Source organism: Paroedura picta, chromosome 4 (assembly GCF_049243985.1).
Source record: "Paroedura picta isolate Pp20150507F chromosome 4, Ppicta_v3.0, whole genome shotgun sequence".
Lineage (NCBI taxonomy): Eukaryota > Metazoa > Chordata > Lepidosauria > Squamata > Gekkonidae > Paroedura > Paroedura picta.
In genome coordinates, this window is record NC_135372.1 from 140,291,469 (window position 1) to 140,309,498 (window position 18,030).

The window sequence follows — 18,030 nt, forward strand, 5'->3', positions numbered from 1 at the left end:
TTCCAGTGGCCCTTTTCACTTCCCTCCCTTTGGAAGGGGACTCCTGGGCTGCCCAGCATGAATCACTGGCAGTCTTCAAGCAAAGGTTGGATACACACTTTTCTTGGGTGCTTTAGGATGCTTAGGGCTGATCCTGCGTTGAGCAGGGGGTTGGACTAGATGGCCTGTGTGGCCCCTTCCAACTCTATGATTCTGTGATTCTATGGCCTGTATGGCCCCTTCCAACTCTATGATTCTATGATTCTATGGCCTGAATGGCCCCTTCTAACTCTATGATTCTATGATTCTATGGCCTGTATGGCCCCTTCCAACTCTATGATTCTATGATTCTATGATTCTATGAACCAGGCAATCCAGGAGGCCCCCAGCCGGAAAATTCGTCTTTCTTGAATTTCCTGAATATAAATACCGATTCAGGAATATCAAGAAATATTGATATTTGGGGGGCTCAGTAAACCCGAAACTGAAAAACTGGGGGTTATTTTTTGTGCAAACCAAACTCTAAAGCCACATATGAACTAGCTGTCTGAATCTACTGAGGAAAAAGGTGTAGTAGAATTCAAGCTGAAAAATATATTTCCAACTCTTCTCTTTTCTCTCTTGTAAAAGAGAAGGAAAGCCACAAATGAACGACAAAGAAGAAGAAAAGGAGTTGGTTCTTATATGCTGCTTTTCTTTACATTCACCTTCCCTTTCCTCTCCCCGCAACAGACCCCCTGTGAGGAAGGTGAGGCTGAGAGAGACCTCAGATTATTGATGAAGAAGAAGAAGAAGAAGAGTTGGTTCTTAGATGCCGCTTTTCTCTACCCAAAGGAGTCTCAAAGCGGCTTCCAGTCACCTTCCCTTTCTTCTCCCCACAACAGACACCCTGTGAGGGAGGGGAGGCTGAGAGGGTCCTTTTATTACTGAAGAAGAAGAGCTGGTTCTTATATGCCGCTTTTCTCTACATTCGCCTTCCCTTTCCTCTCCCCGCAACAGACACCCTGTGAGAGAGGTGAGGCTGAGAGAGCCCTGAGATTACTGAAGAAGAAGAAGAAGAGTTGGTTCTTATATGCCCCTTTTCTCTACCAAAGGAGGCTCAAAGCGGCTTACAGTCGCCTTCCCTTTCCTCTCCCCACAACAGACACCCTGTGAGGTGGGTGAGGCTGAGAGAGCCCTGAGATTCCTGCCCGGTCAGAACAGCTTTATCAGGGCTGTGACTAGCCCAAGGTCACCCAGCTGGTTGCCTGTGGGGGAAATCCACACTCCTAACCACTACACCCAGAGTTCTGGAGTGCCATTACCATGTCTCCATGAGGAACAGATTTATGGCACACTGCATTACCAACCTCGGGGTTGCCCCCTCCATTCACAAATTCATCTTGGGACTGACATAAGGACCGCCTTCTCCTACGTGAACCGACCCATAAGCTATGGCCATAGTATAATAAAGTAAATAATACATCTGAACAGGCTCATCCTTAATTCCCCTTTGTGCCACCAAGCCTCCATCTTCTCACTGAAGGATGTCAAGAGGAGAGACCCGTCCGCCATCCCCTAACGCTCCATTCTGTCCTGATTCTGCAAGACGGCGTCAAAAGGGAGGCTGATTATTGCCTGGCCTCCGGGGAAGCAGAAAACTAGAGCCCGAAACTACAGTTATTTACCGTAAAGCATCCATGGAAATTAAGGCTGCCAATCAAATAAAGATGTTTTAATCAATTTGCTGTCTGACATTTAGCTGATTAATTAGCCAATTAAATTTAAACGCATCTGCATATCATAAAAGCTCAACAAAGGGGCCCCTGTGACGATCCCGAAGAAAGGGGGTGGCCTCTGCAGAGGGCGAGGCAATTTGAAACGTAATACTCCAAAGATCAGTGTCGTCATTAGAACCGTGACCCCGGAGGGCCCAGGCTAGGCCAATCTCATCAGCGTGGGAGACCACCCGAGAAATCCAGGGCCACGATACAGAGGCCAGCAATGGTAAACCAGCCTACTAGGGGTTCACCAGAAGAACTGATTTTTCTACCCCATTTTTTCACTTCCTGAACGAGTTTCAAAGCAGCTTACGATCGCCTTCCCTTCCTCTCCCCACAACACCCTGCGAGGTGGGGTAAGGCTGAGAGAGCCCTGACAGAACTGCCGTATGAGAACAGCTCTACAAGAAGTGAATGGCCCAAGGTCACCTACAGCATGCGGAGGAGGAGCAGGGAATCAAACCAGGCTCTCCAGATTAGAAGCTGCCGCTCTTAAGCACGACACCACGCTGGCTGTCTTTATTTTTCATCCAGTTTGGCAGAGGGGAGAGGACGCTGAAATAGGTTTGGGGTCGGCTCCTTGAAAATCCTACCCAGATACAGGTCGCGTTGCTGCCGATTTAGGGTGACTGTGTGAACTGACGACCTCCAGGCATCCTATCATTAACAGCCTTGCTCAGGTCCTGCCCAGGGGTCTGTGTGAAATGGCAAAATCCACTTGCAAACGGTTGCTGAAGTAGATTATTTTGGATGTCTGAAAATGCCATTTAAATAACCTCTTGGGGACGGTCTATGCTACTGTCTTTAGTTTACTGAAACCAGGATCCTACTATGACATTTTGTAGCATCCTATGCAGGGTTCCCCAACCAGGCTTCCTCGGGAGCTTTGGAGGGGTTCCGTGACCTTTCCCTCCTGTCTTAATGAACTGAGCCCCAAGCTCGGGAATTAACAGAAAGAACTTTCCAAGTTGGCGATGGCAAAAGGCTTTATTCAGAACGAGTTCCTAGGTATAAAACCTCGTTTTCGTATTTTACTTCCTCGGTAAACTTATTTCTGAATTGGTTTTTTTTTCTTCTACCCACTACCTAATTCTTATGTTTTGTATACCTTATACTTTATATTTTGAGCCATATAATTTGGGTCTATTAGGATCAAAGGTCCATAAAGGTAACTATCTTATAAATGACCCCTTTCTGTTTATTAACCTTCGGCTGACGGGTCGTCTCTGCTTGTACCAACAAGCTTGGGAATTGGCTTCTTCCATTGCCCTCCCCCCCTTCCCTCCAAGGATGAGTGAGCTCTCTCCTGGGTGTAAACTGCACGGAGCTTTTATTCCAACCCCAGATCGATTCAGTCCCTGCCCTCTACACAGAATACGATTTCCGTTTGGATTTTGGGCCATTTTAATTTTCCTTCTGCAGCAAGAAGGATTGATCTGGAGTGACCCTACCTTTATTGTGAGATATCTTAGACTGCTTTTAATCCTCAATATCCGGATTGGGAAAGAAAGCTCCGTGGTAGAGAACCTCTGATAGGCTACACCTGGTCAGGTGACACGCTTGCCTTAAAGGAGAAGCCCCTAATTTCTCTCAACTTCTGTCGGTCCTGGATTTTTTCTCCCTTCTCTGCCTTTTTCAATCCTCTCCCCCCCCCTCCAAGAAAATAAAGAGGCTCCCTGCTTGGCTCCTCTCCCCCCCCCCTTCAAGAAAAGAAAGAGGCTTGGCTCCCCCACCCCTTCTGAACTACCCTAACCACGTGCAGAAGACTTTGCTGTTTCAATGGGGGGGGGGAGAGGAAGACCTGAGTTCAAAGCGATCTGAATTCAACAGGATTGACAATGGAATAAAGAAAGTAAGTGCAGACTCTGCCCTGGTTTCTGTGCCTGGGAGTGGGCGGAGCCTGCATGTCCACTCCCACAAACCTCCTCCTGTCTCTCCTCCCTGCAGCCCTCCTCTAGCCAGCCTGGGGGTGATGTCACTTCCGTGATGTGTGACTTCTGGACAGCATGGCAGGGAGGTGTGACCAGCTGATGTCACTTCCAGGGCCCTTTGAATCCTGAAAAATTATTTCAGGGGGCTCCTCCGTGGTCAGAAGGTTGAAAAAGGCTGATCTCGAGGGTCATGCTATGGCTTATGCTTTGCTTCCATTTCTAGCTTTCTGATTGGTTCCAGAGTCCTCATCCTATTGTAATCTTTATTGGATAGATGGGAGCCTTATGGGAGGGTAGTATAGAAATCTAAGAAACAAACAAGCGAACAAACAAATAAATACATTTTGGGTTGGTCTTTAAGGTGCTCCCGGACTCTGGTTTTTATTATTATTATGATTATTATTATTAGATTTATTCCCCGCCATTCCCTCGCGGCTCGTGGCGGGTAACAGTATCCCAAAATCCCCATTTTCTTTGACAACTACAGCAAAAGCTAAAAAAGTATGCCGTACCTCAGTTTACAGAATTTCAGCCCACTTACTTCATCAACTCGGGGTCCTCTTTGTCATCCTTTGTCGGGGTGATCTTGATCCCGCTTTTCTTGGCACGAGGGCAGCCTGACAAACTACGTTCCAAAGGAAAAGAAGAAGAAAGAAAATGGGAATCATCTTATTTGCAGATCTGGCAGCATCTGACCTGCAGCTGAGCAGCGTTTTCCTTTCTGGTGATTTGGTTGCATAGGTTAGCTTTGGTCCCCAAAATGTGGGTATAGGAAACAGCCTTGCAGGAATACATAAAAGGAGAAGAGTTGGTTTTTACGCCCCACTGTTCACTGCCTGAATGAGTGTCAAAGTTGGTTCCAATCGCCTTCGCTTTCCTCTCACCACAACAGACGCCCTGCGAGATAGGTGAGGCCGAGAGAGCTCTGATAGAACTGCTCTGTGAGAACTGCTCTAACAGGACTGTGACTAGCCAAAGACCACCCAGCTGACTGCATGTGGAAGAGGAGGGAATCAAATCCGGCTTGCCGGATTAGAAGCCGCTGCTGTTAACTACGACATCACACTAACAGGCCCTTGTCCCAAATATTTGTGCATCGAGACTTTTCCAAGTTATGGCAAATCTATGAATTCATAACCTCCAAAACGTCCATCATCTATATTAGAAAAAAACATGCAGGGCAGGATAAAGTTTGAAAAGGGATGCTGAAGGGACCAGTGGCAGAAATAAAGACCATTGCAAGAACTGGGTCCACATCTGGATGGCCAAGGTTTGCATAATCTTAACAAGTCTCCAAAGCTCAGCAAGGGCTGAATCTGCACAGAACTTTTATTCCAATCCCAGGTTGATTCAGTCCCTGCCATCTAAACTGAATGCGATTTAAATTTTCCCTCTGCAGCAAGCAGGATTGATCCCCCGCAATATCCTGGAGTGGATATAAGCCTCGATATTTGAAAAATCGGCATGAGTAGAGGTGCAGCTCCTTGCTTGTCCCGGACTAACTTGCTGCCTTGAGCCTCCAACACTGTAGAAAAGCCCTGATTGGCCAGGGTGTCAGTTCAAAGGCTTCCTCGTTCCCAGGCGGCAAGGCTTCCCTTAAAAGGGAAGCCAGAACTTCTCTCAGCAGAGGCTCCAGAAGCCCTAACTTTTCTCAGCAGAGATTTTCCTCTTGGATTTATTCCCCCTCCTCTGCTGTCTCCAATCCTCCCCCCCCCTTCAAGAAAAGATAGAGACTCCTGCTGCACTTGGTTCCCCCCCCCACTAGTTTCCCTAATCATGTGCAGAACACTTTTCTGTTTCAATGGGAGGGGAGGATAGAGGAAGACCTGAGTTCAAATCGATCTGAATTCAGCAGGATCCACAATGGAATAAACAAAGTAAGTGCAGAATCAGCCCTGGATTAGTACTTGGATGGGAGACCACCATGGAAATGCAGAGTCACTGTGCAGAGGCAGGCAATGGCAGATCACCTCTATTTGTCTTTTGCCTTGACAACCCTAGGGGGGGTCACCATAAGTTGGCAGCAACTTGACGGCACTTTCGACAACTATCACAACAATTGACTCATCTGCTCATTTAGTTCTTGATTCACCCAAGTGAACCTGCTTTTGTCTCCCAATGCACACCGAGCCAAAACACTGCCAGCACCAGCAGGTTGTATATGGATGCACCAAAGACTCAAGCTGGAGTGCAGAACTTACAGTCTTTCTCTCCAGGCCCTCTGAACCAGAAGGCAACATCAGGGGAAGGGCTTAGACTCTAAGCCCTGATGTTGGATCGCCAAAGGAATAGGTTGGCCACTATATGAGACAGGATGTTGGACTGGACAGACCGCTTGTCTGATCCAGCAGGACCCTTCTTATGTTCTTGTGAAGGCCTCAGTCTCTATGCCCTATGGTTGGACCCCCAGAGGAACTAATTGGCCACTGTGTGAGACAGGAAGCTGGACTAGATGACTACTGGTCTAACCCAGCAGGGCTCTTCTGATGTTCTTATGAAGGTCTCAGCCTCTCTGTCCTGTTGTTGGCCATCCAGAGGAACTGGTTGGCCCATCCTGTGTGAGACAGGATGCTGAACTAGATGGACCACTGGTCTAATCCAGCAGAGCTCTTCTGATGTTCTTATGAAGAGCCTCTCTGCCCTCCAGAGGAACTAATTGGCCACCAACTGGAAGACCATAGGAACTTATTGGCCACTGTGTGAGACATGTGGCTGGACTAGATGGACCACTGATCTGATCCACCAGAGCTCTGCTTATGTTCTTAAGAAACATATAAATAAATAGGTCTCCCAGTACAATTTTCTACAGTTCATGAACACCTGCATAGGACTCCCTATGTCAGTACCTGGCTTTTACTGAATTAACATCCTGGGATTGTCTCACTCTCTCGGTAAGGACTCAGCTATATCTACTATGCATGTACCATCCGGTGCTTCATAACTAGAAATGCTGTGCATTACTAACTGGTGGTCTGTGGTCAGACCCTCCTTCATGCTCTCCCACCCATTCTTCTACTTCTCAGATTCATGTTTTGCAAGAAGACATGCCCTGATCTGGATCCATCTACCCCTGCACCCTTGGGAGTTCCATCTCACCCACAGTTCAAATTCCAACTTAAGTGTAGTCAAGTGTTAAGTGTAGTCAAGTAACTTCTGACTTATTATGTCCCTATGGATGAATGTCCTCCAAAAAGTCCTAGCATTACCAGCCTTGCTTGGGTCTTACAAATGGAGAGCCTTGGCTCCCTTGATGGAGTCTGTCCATCTCACCGTGGGTCTTCTTCTACTCCTGATACTTTGAACATTCTCTAGTCTGATTGTCTTTTCTCTAGTATGACTGTCTTCTCACAATGGGTTCAAAGCACAAGAGCCTCAGAGTCATTTTACCTTCTAGACAAGAGTCATTTTACCTTCTAGAGCAGGGGTAGTCAAACTGTGGCCCTCCAGATGTCCAAGGAATTGTAGTCCATGGACATCTGGAGGACCATAGGTTGTCTACCCCTGCCATAGAGTATAGAAGCAATAGAAGTCCTAGGGTGACATACCATGACAGGAGCTCATGGGAATTGTAGTCCATGGACATCTGGAGGGCTGCAGTTTGACTACCCCTGTTCTAGAGGGAGGTCAGCCTTGGTTTGATCTAGACCAGCCTTTCTCCACTTTTTGATCATGGAGAAACCCCATTAGCGGCATAGTCATGCAGAATATGGTTGGGAAGCAGACCTGTGGACACGTTCACCCTCTCCAGGACAATCATTGGCCATGGGGAGGGGCGTCGACGTCACCATATATTTCTTTACATCCCTGGGAGTTAATTAATTAATTTAAACTATTTTTAAATGTATTTTTAAAAATTAATTAACACCCACCCAATCAGGAAACACTTCCGGGGATGTCAAGAAACTTCAGGGGTTCATGACATCCTGGTTGAGAAAGTCTGTTCTAGACTCACCATCTACCTCAGGGTTAGTCAACCTGCGGTCCTCCCAATGTCCATGGACTACAATTCCCATGAGCCCCTGCCAGAAATTGCTGGCAGGGGCTCATGGGACTTGTAGTCCATGGACATCTAGAGGAGCACAGGTTGACTACCTCTGACCTACCTGAAGCCTCATAACACTGCTCCAGGGACAGCAAATGTTAGCAAAAGAGCTTTAGGGGGTTGCTGCTCCAACTGGTGAATGATTTCTTTCTCTTATAATGAGACCGCGGTCACCGTGGGTGGGCAGGTGGTTGTGAGTTCCCGCATTGTGCAGGGGGTTGGACTAGATGACCCTGGAGGTCTCTTTCAATTCCATGATTCTATGTAATGCTGCCAGCTCCAACCCTGAAAATTCCTCAAGATCTGAAGATGGAGGATAGGGTTTGGGAAGGCAATTGTAAGCCACTTTGACACTCTTTTGGTTACAGAAAAGCAGCATATAAGAATCAATTCTTCTTCAGTAATATCAGGGCTCTCTCAGCCTCCCCTCCCTCACAGGGTGTCTGTTGTGGGGAGAGGAAAGGAAAGGCAACTGTAAGCCACTTTGACACACCTTTGGGTAGAGAAAAGCGACATATAAGAACAAACTCTTCTTCTTCCTCAGTAATATCAGGGCTCTCTCAGCCTCACCCACCTCACAGGGTGTCTGTTGTGGGGAGAGGAAAGGGAAGGCGAATGTAAGCTGTTTTGAGACTCCTTCGGGTAGAGAAAAGCGGCATATAAGAACCAACTCTTCTTCTTCTTGTTCAGTAATATCAGGGCTCTCTCAGCCTCCCCTCCCTCAGAGGGTGTCTGTTGTGGGGAGAGGAAAGGGAAGGCGACTGTAAGCCCCTTTGAGACTCATTCGGGTAGAGAAAAGCAGCATATAAGAACCAACTCTTCTTCTTCTTCTTCCTTTTCTTCTTCCTTTTCCTCTTCTTCTTCATTAATCTCAGGGCTCTCTCAGCCTCCCCTCCCTCACAGGGTGTCTGTTGTGGGGAGAGGAAAGGGAAGGCGAATGTAAGCCGCTTTGAGACTCCTTCGGGTAGAGAAAAGCGGCATAGAAGAACCAACTCTTCTTCTTCCAAGGCTGAGATTCCCTTTTTCCTCCCCCTCCTGAGCCTGTGCCTGAGTGGAAAATAGTCTTCCCTCCTCATGTTCTTTCCGTTCATTTTCAGCCAAATGTTTCTCCCCTCAACTTGAACATTCTATTTCCCAACACTCCAAAAGGAGCAATTTTGCCCCTTGATTTCCATGCCAGTATTTTGATTTTAATCATACCATTCTTGTTAAGAAAGGTGGAAAGTGGCAGCAGAAACTGGGAAGAAAGAAAGGAAGGCGGGGGGGGGGGGAAGAGAGGGAGAAAGCCAGTTCATTTTGAGGGGAAAATGGAGAGCAATTAAGCGCCACGAGATAAGAAGATACTCGTGAGCAGACGGCTGCCGCTAATGGAGGCGTTCGAACGGGAGACCGCCGAGTTCCCCATTAATGTTCGGAAAAAGATAATAGGAGTCATAAATAGGTGATGTTATTAACAGGAATTTTTGCGTCAGCTAAAAATCTGACCCTTTTTGTCTTCCATTCTGCTGAGGAAAGAGCTTCTAATCTGATTCCGGAAACTTTTTAAAGGAAGAAATCAGATTAACGAGATGAAAGCGTGCTTCTTCGTAGAGTTTGTGAACACTTAGCGATTTCTCCATTGTAGTACCGTGGCGGTGAAGCAGAAATCCCTTTGGAGTTGGGGGTGGAATGCAAGGACCTCTCTGAGAAAACTGGATCTGTTTCTCAGAACCTTTTAGCAACTGGCCTCTCCAGGCGAGACAAATCCTATCAGATCTCAGCACCCAAGAAAGCTAGTATTGTGGGCGACCCCCAAGAAATTCCAGGGTTGCTACACAGAGGCAAGCCATCGCAAACAACCCCTGTCTTGAAAACCCTACAACACGGGTAGTCAAACTGCGGCCCTCCAGATGTCCATGAACTACAATTCCCAGGAGCCCCCTGCCAGCATTCGCTGGCAGGGGGCTCCTGGGAATTGTAGTCCATGGACATCTGGAGGGCCGCAGTTTGACTACCCCTGCCCTACAACAATGGTTCTCAACCTGGCGGTCGGGACCCCTTTGGGGGTCGAACAACCCTTTCACAAGGCCTGCAGCAGAGCAAGCAGCTCGGCTAGGTGGGAGCCATCCCCACAACAGCCTTGCGGGGTAGATCGAGATAGAGCGTCCGTCCGTCTGGAGCAGCGGAAAAGAGCGAGATCGGCATGGTGGGACAAGAGGCAGAACTGAACTGAGAAACCCCGGGAAAAAGCCAATTTTGATACAGTCATGAACAATGGATCTTCACGCCATTGGTCAGTTTTGGTTTAATTTCTGGGAAAGAACCCTTGCATAATTTTAGAGTTGGGGGTCACCACAACATGAAGAACGGTATTAAAGGGTCGTGGCATCAGGAAGGTTGAGAACCCCTGCCCTACGGGGTCATTGTTGATTGGCTGTGACGTGGTGGAACATTCCCGCACACCCCAAGGGCCAAAGGTGGGCCATGTAGAGAAAAGACGGTGAAAATATTATATGGACTCATTTAGCGGGTAGTCTTATTGGGTCAGAGAGGGAGCACGGGAAACTTCCATCGCTACAGTTAAAAACTGCATGTTATGTATCCCTGCCTTCGACAGACCATTAGTCTGGCAAAAAAAAAAAAAGGGTTCAAACTACGTGTAGAATGCTACCAGCTAGATATCAGGAAAAATTGCAGTCAGAGAAGTTCAGCAGTGGAATGGGCTACTTAAGGAGATGGCCCCTCACTGGCCATCTTCAAGCAGCGGCTAGACAAAGACTTATCATGATTTGGGGCCTGGAGACCAAGCTCCATGATAAAAGGCTGAGGAATTTGGGAATGTCCAGCCTGGAGAAGAGGAGGCTGAGAGGGGACAGGATGGCTTTCTTGAAGCATCTGAAAGGAGGAGGGCAGGGAGGGGTTCATGTTGGCAGCAGAGGAGAGGACCCAGATGAATGGGTTTAAACCATGTGTAGAATGATAGCTGCTAGACATTAGGGGAAATTGTTCATACTCCTTAGGCAGGGGGCTGCGTAAGGAGGTGGGGAGCTCCCCCTCACTAGCGGTCTTTGAGTAGTGGCCAGACAGATCCTTCTCCTGGATGCTTGAGGCTGATCCTGTATTCATATTTATTTGTTTTATTTTATAAAATTATATTTCTAGCCTGCCCCTCTTGGCCCCGCCATCTTGGGGCAGGTTACAGGGAGTTGGACTAGACGGCCTGAATGGCCCCTTCCCACTCTAGGACTTTAGGATTCTAAAGCCAGTATTGCCTAGTCTGGCTGGCAGCTGCTCTCCGGAGTCCCAGGTGGAGCTCTCCCACTCCACCAGATCCTGAGCAGCAGAGTGAGGGGGGAGGAATGCATCTGGGGCCTCCACCCGCTTTTGACCGCTCCAAGTTGGACGCAGCGAGAGTTTTCTATTGACATCTGGTTTTAGTAAGTAACCGTCGGCAAGAAGCGGATGCGGGTGGCCATGGCCTTCCTCTGCAGAGTCTTCCTTGGTGGTCTCTCCTCCAAGCACCAACCCTCACTCACTCTCAAGAGCCGGTGAGATTAGGCTATAGTGTATATTCCACACCCCCAATTTTAACCTCCCATGACTTATGGTGACCCTGTGGGTTTTTCAAGGCACGAAATGTCCAGGGAGGGTTTTGCCATTGCCTGCCTGAGCCATGATCCTGGATTTCCTTGCTGTACCAACCTGGCCTGATCCTGTTTAGCTTTCCATCAGATTGGGCCAGCCTGGGCTATCCAGGTAAGGGCTAATTTTAACCCTAGCCGATGAAATCCCCCAGATTCCCTTCTCTGACCCTAGAGCAGGAGTGGCCAAACTGTGGGTCTCCAGAGGTCCATGGACTACAATTCCCATGAGCCCCTGCTGGCAGGGGCTCATGGGAATTGTAGTCCATGGACCTCTGCAGACCCACAGTTTGGCCACCCCTGCCCTAGAGGCGTTTCACATATCCTGAGGCCTCATTCTCTCCCCCCAAAAACATCAGCCAGCTCCTCTTATCCCTGTCCCCCGTCCCGCTTACCTCCTATGCGATGCATAATTTCCTGTTATGTGGCCGGAGCCATCACAGCCGGGCGTTGGGCACCTGAGACAAAACCAGAGGGAGAAGAAGAGGTGAATTTTAGGCCTAACAAAATTACTTCCATGTGTACACAAATCTGCTCCCAGGGGGACCCAACGGACGTCAACGTGGCTTTGCTCGTTCAGATTCGGTATCTTCCTGCTGGCGACGTGAGGGTAAATCAGATTGCAGAGTCGGCATGGTGTGTTGGGTTAAGAGTGGGGGGGTCTCTATTCTGGAGAACCGGGTTTGATTCCCCACTCCTCCTCCACGTGAAGCCTGCTGGGTGACCTTGGGCCAGTCTCATTTCTCTTAGAGCTCTCTCAGCCCGACTGACCTCACCGCGTGTCTGTTGTGGGGAGAGGACGGGAAAGCGATTGGAAGCAGCTTTGAGACTCTGTGGGACGGAGCAAAGCGGAGTACAAAAACCTACTCATCTTCTTCTTCTAGCTCATCATTTTCTTCAGCGTAGGTCTGTGCAATTAGCCACGGAGGATATTTCAGCCCTGGCGTGGATTTCCAGATCACACCTTCTTATAATCAGCCAGTTGGGACGGTGGAAGAAAATACCAGCTAGCCAATAGTGGGCAGGCATTGCTACGGGTTTCTCCTTGGCGAGGTGACTAGGGTTGCTGGACCTCAGTTGGATCTTTGAGATCTCCTAGAATTATACTTCCCCGGGAGAAAATGGTCGCTCCAAACAGTAGACCCTATGGGACTCCACCCCACTAAGATTTCCCCCACCATCAGTCCTCCCCAGGCAAAAGCTGTTTCCTGTGGCAATTTGGACAGCCAAATTGCCACAGGACAAGTTATTGAAATTGAGCAGTCATTCATAGGGAGCCATAGGGAGCTGCTTTTCACAACCTGTAGTCCATCCATCACCCTGTCAACTAAAGTGCGTCTAGTCAAGGCTATGGTCTTCCCAGTTGCAATGTATGGCTGCGAAAGTTGGACCATAAGGAAGGCCGGGCGTCAAAGAATTGAGGCTTTTGAACTCCGGTGCTGGAGAAGACTCTTGCGAGTCCCTTGGACTGCAAGGCGAACAAACCGGTCAGTCCTAGAGGAGATCAGCCCTGCCTGCTCCTTAGAAGGCCAGATCCTGAAGATGAAACTCAGATACTTTGGCCACCTCATGAGAAGGAAGGACTCCCTGGAGAAGAGCCTAATGCTGGGAGCGATCGAGGGCAAAAGAAGAAGGGGACGACAGAGAACGAGGTGGCTGGATGGAGTCACTGAAGCAGTCGGTGCAAACTTAAATGGACGGGGAATGGTAGAGGCCTGGAGGATCATTGTCCATGGGGTTGTGTTGGGTCGGATATGACTTTGCAACTAACAACAAGTCCAGCCTTTCTCAACATTTTTACCATTGAGAACCCCTTGAAGCATTCTTTAGGCTCTGAGAATCCCCCAAAGTGGCAGGATTGTGCAGAATATAGTTGGGAAGTATAGCTGAGGACACAATCACCTGGAGCCCCTCCCCTTCCCACCCCATCCAGGCCCATCATTGGCCATTTGGGAGGGGGGTCGACTTGACCATTAATTAACTCCCACCCATTTGGGAAACCTTTCCAGGTTGGGAAAGCCTGCTATGGTCCAACAGGAACATATTTGTGCTTCCCTGCTGAAGGAAAATGAGAGAGCTGATCAAGGTTGCCAGCTCTGGGTTGGGAAATACCTGGAAAAATTTTGGGTGGAGCCAGGAGTGGAAGGGATTTGGGGCGAGGAGGGTCTTCAGTGGAATAAAATGCTATGGAATTTGGAGATGGAACCAGGGCTGATTCTGCATTTACTTTGTGTATTCCGTTGTGGATCCTACTGAATTCAGATTGATTTGAACTCGGGTCTCCCCCCCCCATTGAAACAGAAAAGTGTTCTGCATGTGATTAGGGAAGCTCAGAAATGGGGGGAGGGGGGAGCCAAGCGCAGCAGGAGCCTCTTTTTTTCTTTCCTTCAAGGGTGGGGCGGGGGAGAAGACTGGAGACAGCATACGAGTGAGAAAAAAACAAGAGGCAAATCTCTGCTGAGAGAAGTTAGGGTTTCTAGAGCTTCTGCCAAGAGAAGTTAGGGCTTCCCCTTTAAGGGAAGCTTTGCAACCTGGGAAAGAGGAAGCCTTTGAACTGATGCCCTGGCCAATCAGGGCTTTTCTACAGCGTTGGAGGCTCAAGGCAGCAAGTTATTTTGAGGAAAGCAGAGAGCTGCACCGTTACTCATGTTGATTTTTCAAATATCGAGGATTATATTCCCTCCAGGATATCGCGGGAGAAAGATAGGGTCACTCCGGATCAATCATGCTTGTTGCAGATGACAAATTTAAATCACCCAAAATAAAAATGGAAATCGCATTCAGTGGAGACGGCAGGGTCTAAATCGACCTGGGACTGGAATAAAAGCTCCGTGCAGATTCAGCCCAGGAGTGGAAGGGATTTGGGGCAGGGAGGGACCTCGGTGGAATAAAATGCTTTGGAGCACCTTCCAAAGCAGCAATTTTCTTCAGGGGAACTAACCTCTTTACTTTGGAGATGAGCTCCAGTTCCAGGAGATCCTCAGGTCCCACATGGGGACTGGCATACCTAGCTCCAGATATCTGGAGATTTTGGAGGTGGATCCTGAGGAGGGCAGGGTGGCCATTTTCTCCAGAGGATCAATTGCAGGTATCAATTGCAATAACGGGAAATCTCCAACCCCCACCTAGAGGTCGGCAACCCTAGAGTCGATGAATGAACCTACAAACCAGGAGTGGGAACCGGAATGCAAAAGTCAGTGGTTTTCTATGGGTGTAATGAATTGAATTCCAGCCTGAATGTAAGTGGACAGCTTTTACTGAACTGCACAAAATGCAAAAAGGAAATTGCGAAAGGATGCTTCCCTCCTCTTTTGGGGGGATATGGAACTTGGCAGTAACCAGAAGGAGACCTTCTATTCAACGAAAGTCACCTATTGAGAGGAGAAATCTGAAATGTATTTCCTTTCTGAGTTTCCCTGCCTCAGTAGGCGCATTATTTTAACCTGTTTTCTTCTCTGCTGTAATGCGTAATTCTTATGTACACCCTTCCATAACTGAGTGTATGTCTGTACTGCACAGATGCTGACATGGAGCCAACATGGTGTTGTGGCTAAGAGTGCTGGTCTGGTACCTGGAAGACCCAGGTTCAAATCCCCATTTGTGCCATAGAAGCTTGGGCCAGTCACAGACTCTCTCCATAGCCTACCTCACAAGGTTGTTGTGAGGATAACATGGAGGAGAGCAGAACAAGGTAAGCTGCTCTGGGTCCCCATTGGAGAGAAAGGCAAGGTAGAAATGAGTTAAATAACATGAAGTTCTACTTTGAGTCTCTCTCTCTTCAGGATTATCAAGGCTATGATGGCGGCGTAATCTGGGCCTATTCTGCACACATAGGATAATGCACTTTCAAAGTGCTTTTGCAGCTGGATTTTCCTGTGCAGGATAATCAACTTTGAAAGTGCATTGAAAGTGTATTATCCAATGTGTGCAGAATGGGCCCTGGTCTCTCAAAGTAGCTGTGAAAATTCCTCCAGACCCCTCACAAGAACCTTAGATCCCTCAAAGAAACCCCTGGATTCCTTCATATCTGCTGAAACATTGAAAGAAGATACACTCATCCAAGGAATAACCCCCTCCCCCCCAGAGTTAAACAGATTTAGCAGTTGGATTGGAATAACTGCACAATGTTTTAATTGTTTAGTGTGTTATTTTAACGCTATTTATGATTGTATTTTATTGATTGGTGTCACCTGCCCTGAGCCCCAGGGGAAGGGTGGGCTATAAAACAAAGTTGTTTATCATCATTATCATTACTATCATTACTATTATTATAGATGGGTGTCAACCACGGCTGCCGAGTCCCTGGTTGGGGTGGGTGTCCTCTGCCCCCAGCTCCTGTTGCCTGCTGGAAAGGAAAAATTAAACTACTGACTGGCTTCACAAGCATGATGATGTCACTTCTGGGGGGGGGAGCCTAAAAGCAACAGTGGTAACTCTCAGAACCTCTGGAAACTCTATAGTTTTACCATAGAGTTTCTGACAATTCCTAGAGCTACCGCTGTCCCTTCCAGGCTCAGTAATGCAAACCTGCTCTACAGTCACTCTGTTGGTTACTGATTACTCACTGGGTCCAGGTAAAGGTTCTGGTTATCCAGTCCAATGTCTTTTGGGACCATGCACCCTCATGCCTGCAGGTTTGCCTCTCCCATGGTGATCCGCCCCTGACAGCTTTCCTCATCTGAGCCAAGCTTTCTAAGGGTGCCTCCCTGCAAATTAACCTTTAAGACCAACAAATATTTATTCCAGGCGTACGCTTTCGAGTGCGTGCACTCTCCTGTGTAGGGTTACACGCTCCGGCATTGTTCGGCTGCTTCGGCAAACACCGAAGCCCAATTTGGCAAGCAATGCGGCACAGAGGGGAGGGACAGGGCTTCCTATATCGGGAGGGGTGACTATGTCGGGAGGGGTGGGATATAAATTAAAATATAAAGAAAGAAGGAAAGAAGGCAGACTTTGTTTTGTTTGTTTGTATTATTGTCCACACTACGCATGCATGTATTACCTGTTTATAGTATGTAATGTCCTTATCTTACTGATTGTTTCCTACTTTTTGTAATGCCATTTTTGGGTTAAACTTTGACTTTTGTCTAATACTTTTTTCACATTGTTACTTTCTCAGTGAGAAAGGCGGGCCGTAAACAAAGATATAATTGTTAAGTGGGCACGCTGTCTGATTACATTTTTTGGTGGGTATTTTTCTATATACAGCATGCTGACGGAAGTTCTCAAGAACATGGCTTGAAATGCCTTTTCTCTTGGCCCCTTCTGTTTAGCATCTAGGCTGAGGAAGACTTCAGGAGACCGCACTCTTTTGTGTTAAGTTTTTTCTTTCAACCAACCACACCTATTACCTACCTGGAACTCTATCCACTTGGAGAAAAATGGTGCTTTCTTGCAAAAAAATGTGTTTAGAATTGGGGCTGCCAGCCTCTTGATCTGTCTGTTTCAATCTTTTGACTTCGGAGGTACCACTGAAATAATTTTGGAGGGCTTCAAGATACCAGGAAGTGATGTCAGCTGGCCATGCCTCCATGTGCCCCTCCCATGGGAGAAGTGAGAAGAGCCTTGGCAGGCCAAAGTCTTAATGGCTGGGGACCCTCCCCTTCTCACCCCCTTCAGGCCCATCATTGGCCATTTTGGGAGGGGGCAGGTCAACCTTCCCAAATATTGATAAACATTATTTAAATTTTAAAAATCCCCTTTTTGTTCCTCTTTTCCTGGAGCCGGAAACGATGGGCACAGGATGCAAAGAGTCTCCTCGGCCGCCATTTTGAAACCCTACACAGCATGGTACCATTGGACGGTACCCTGCTCTAGATGGTGTCTGGAGTTCTCCCATCTCCAGACTATAGAGATCGGTTCCCCTGCTGACAAATGGAAGCCCTATAAAGATTTAGCATAGACCTCCTTTGCTGTGTTTCCTAGAGAGGAAGTGCTTGCTCTCTCTGTGGTAAAAGGAGAATAGACATTCCTCTAGATCAGGGGTAGTCAAACTGCGGCTCTCCAGATGTCCATGGACTACAATTCCCAGGAGCCCCCTGCCAGCATTCGGAGGCATTCAGAGGGCCGCAGTTTGACTACCCCTGCTCTAGATCTATTCGCCTCTGTGCTGAGTCACACAGTCACTTTTCCGACCGATCTTCCATCCATGGTAGATTTCCACCTCTCCATCGGTTGACTTGACCGCTGCCTGCTCTGCTATAAGCTCCAAGGCTCATTTAGTAGGCCTCAGAAGGGCTTTGGAGAGGCTGTTCATGAAGGCCCACCAGATTGTGGTAAATAAAATAAAAAAATGAAAATTGGATGGCCGCTCCAGCCGAGCGACTGCGTAGGCCAATGACAACAAGTCAGGACAACGTCCTAGATAAGTCATGCCTCCCGCCGAGAAGAAAAGTAATGTCCTGAAGTTCTGCTAAATGGAATCAATTGTTCATTGCGATGTGAACATTGGACTGACAGAAGAGTGGAACCAAATGGCTGATTTGGCCCACTTCCTCAGTTACTTCAATTTGTGCTCGGACAAAGAACGGCCTGGCCCGCTTTTTCACCCATCCCCGTCAAAAACATCCTTGTTCAAGCTCTGCCTCAAAAGAGAGCATTTCAGTTGAACACGGTTATAGCTTGACACAACCGGACAGGAACTCCTCAGAAGGTGTACAGGACAGGTTGAGGGTGTCGGGAATTTATCGGTGACACGG

At 48.0% G+C, this 18,030-nt stretch overlaps 1 protein-coding gene across 12 annotated transcripts in view; it reads right to left on the bottom strand.

Annotated features, from left to right (window-relative positions):
* MYT1 (myelin transcription factor 1) overlaps positions 1-18,030 on the bottom strand; it is a 183,901-nt gene that overhangs the window by 22,389 nt on the left and 143,482 nt on the right. For all 12 annotated transcript variants that reach the window (XM_077335862.1, XM_077335859.1, XM_077335867.1 and 9 more), the window contains 2 exons: positions 11,728-11,790; positions 4,212-4,295 (listed from right to left, as the gene is read on the bottom strand). In XM_077335862.1, coding sequence (XP_077191977.1) covers positions 4,212-4,295; positions 11,728-11,790 — 147 coding nt within the window. The remainder of the gene's footprint in view (positions 1-4,211; positions 4,296-11,727; positions 11,791-18,030) is intronic.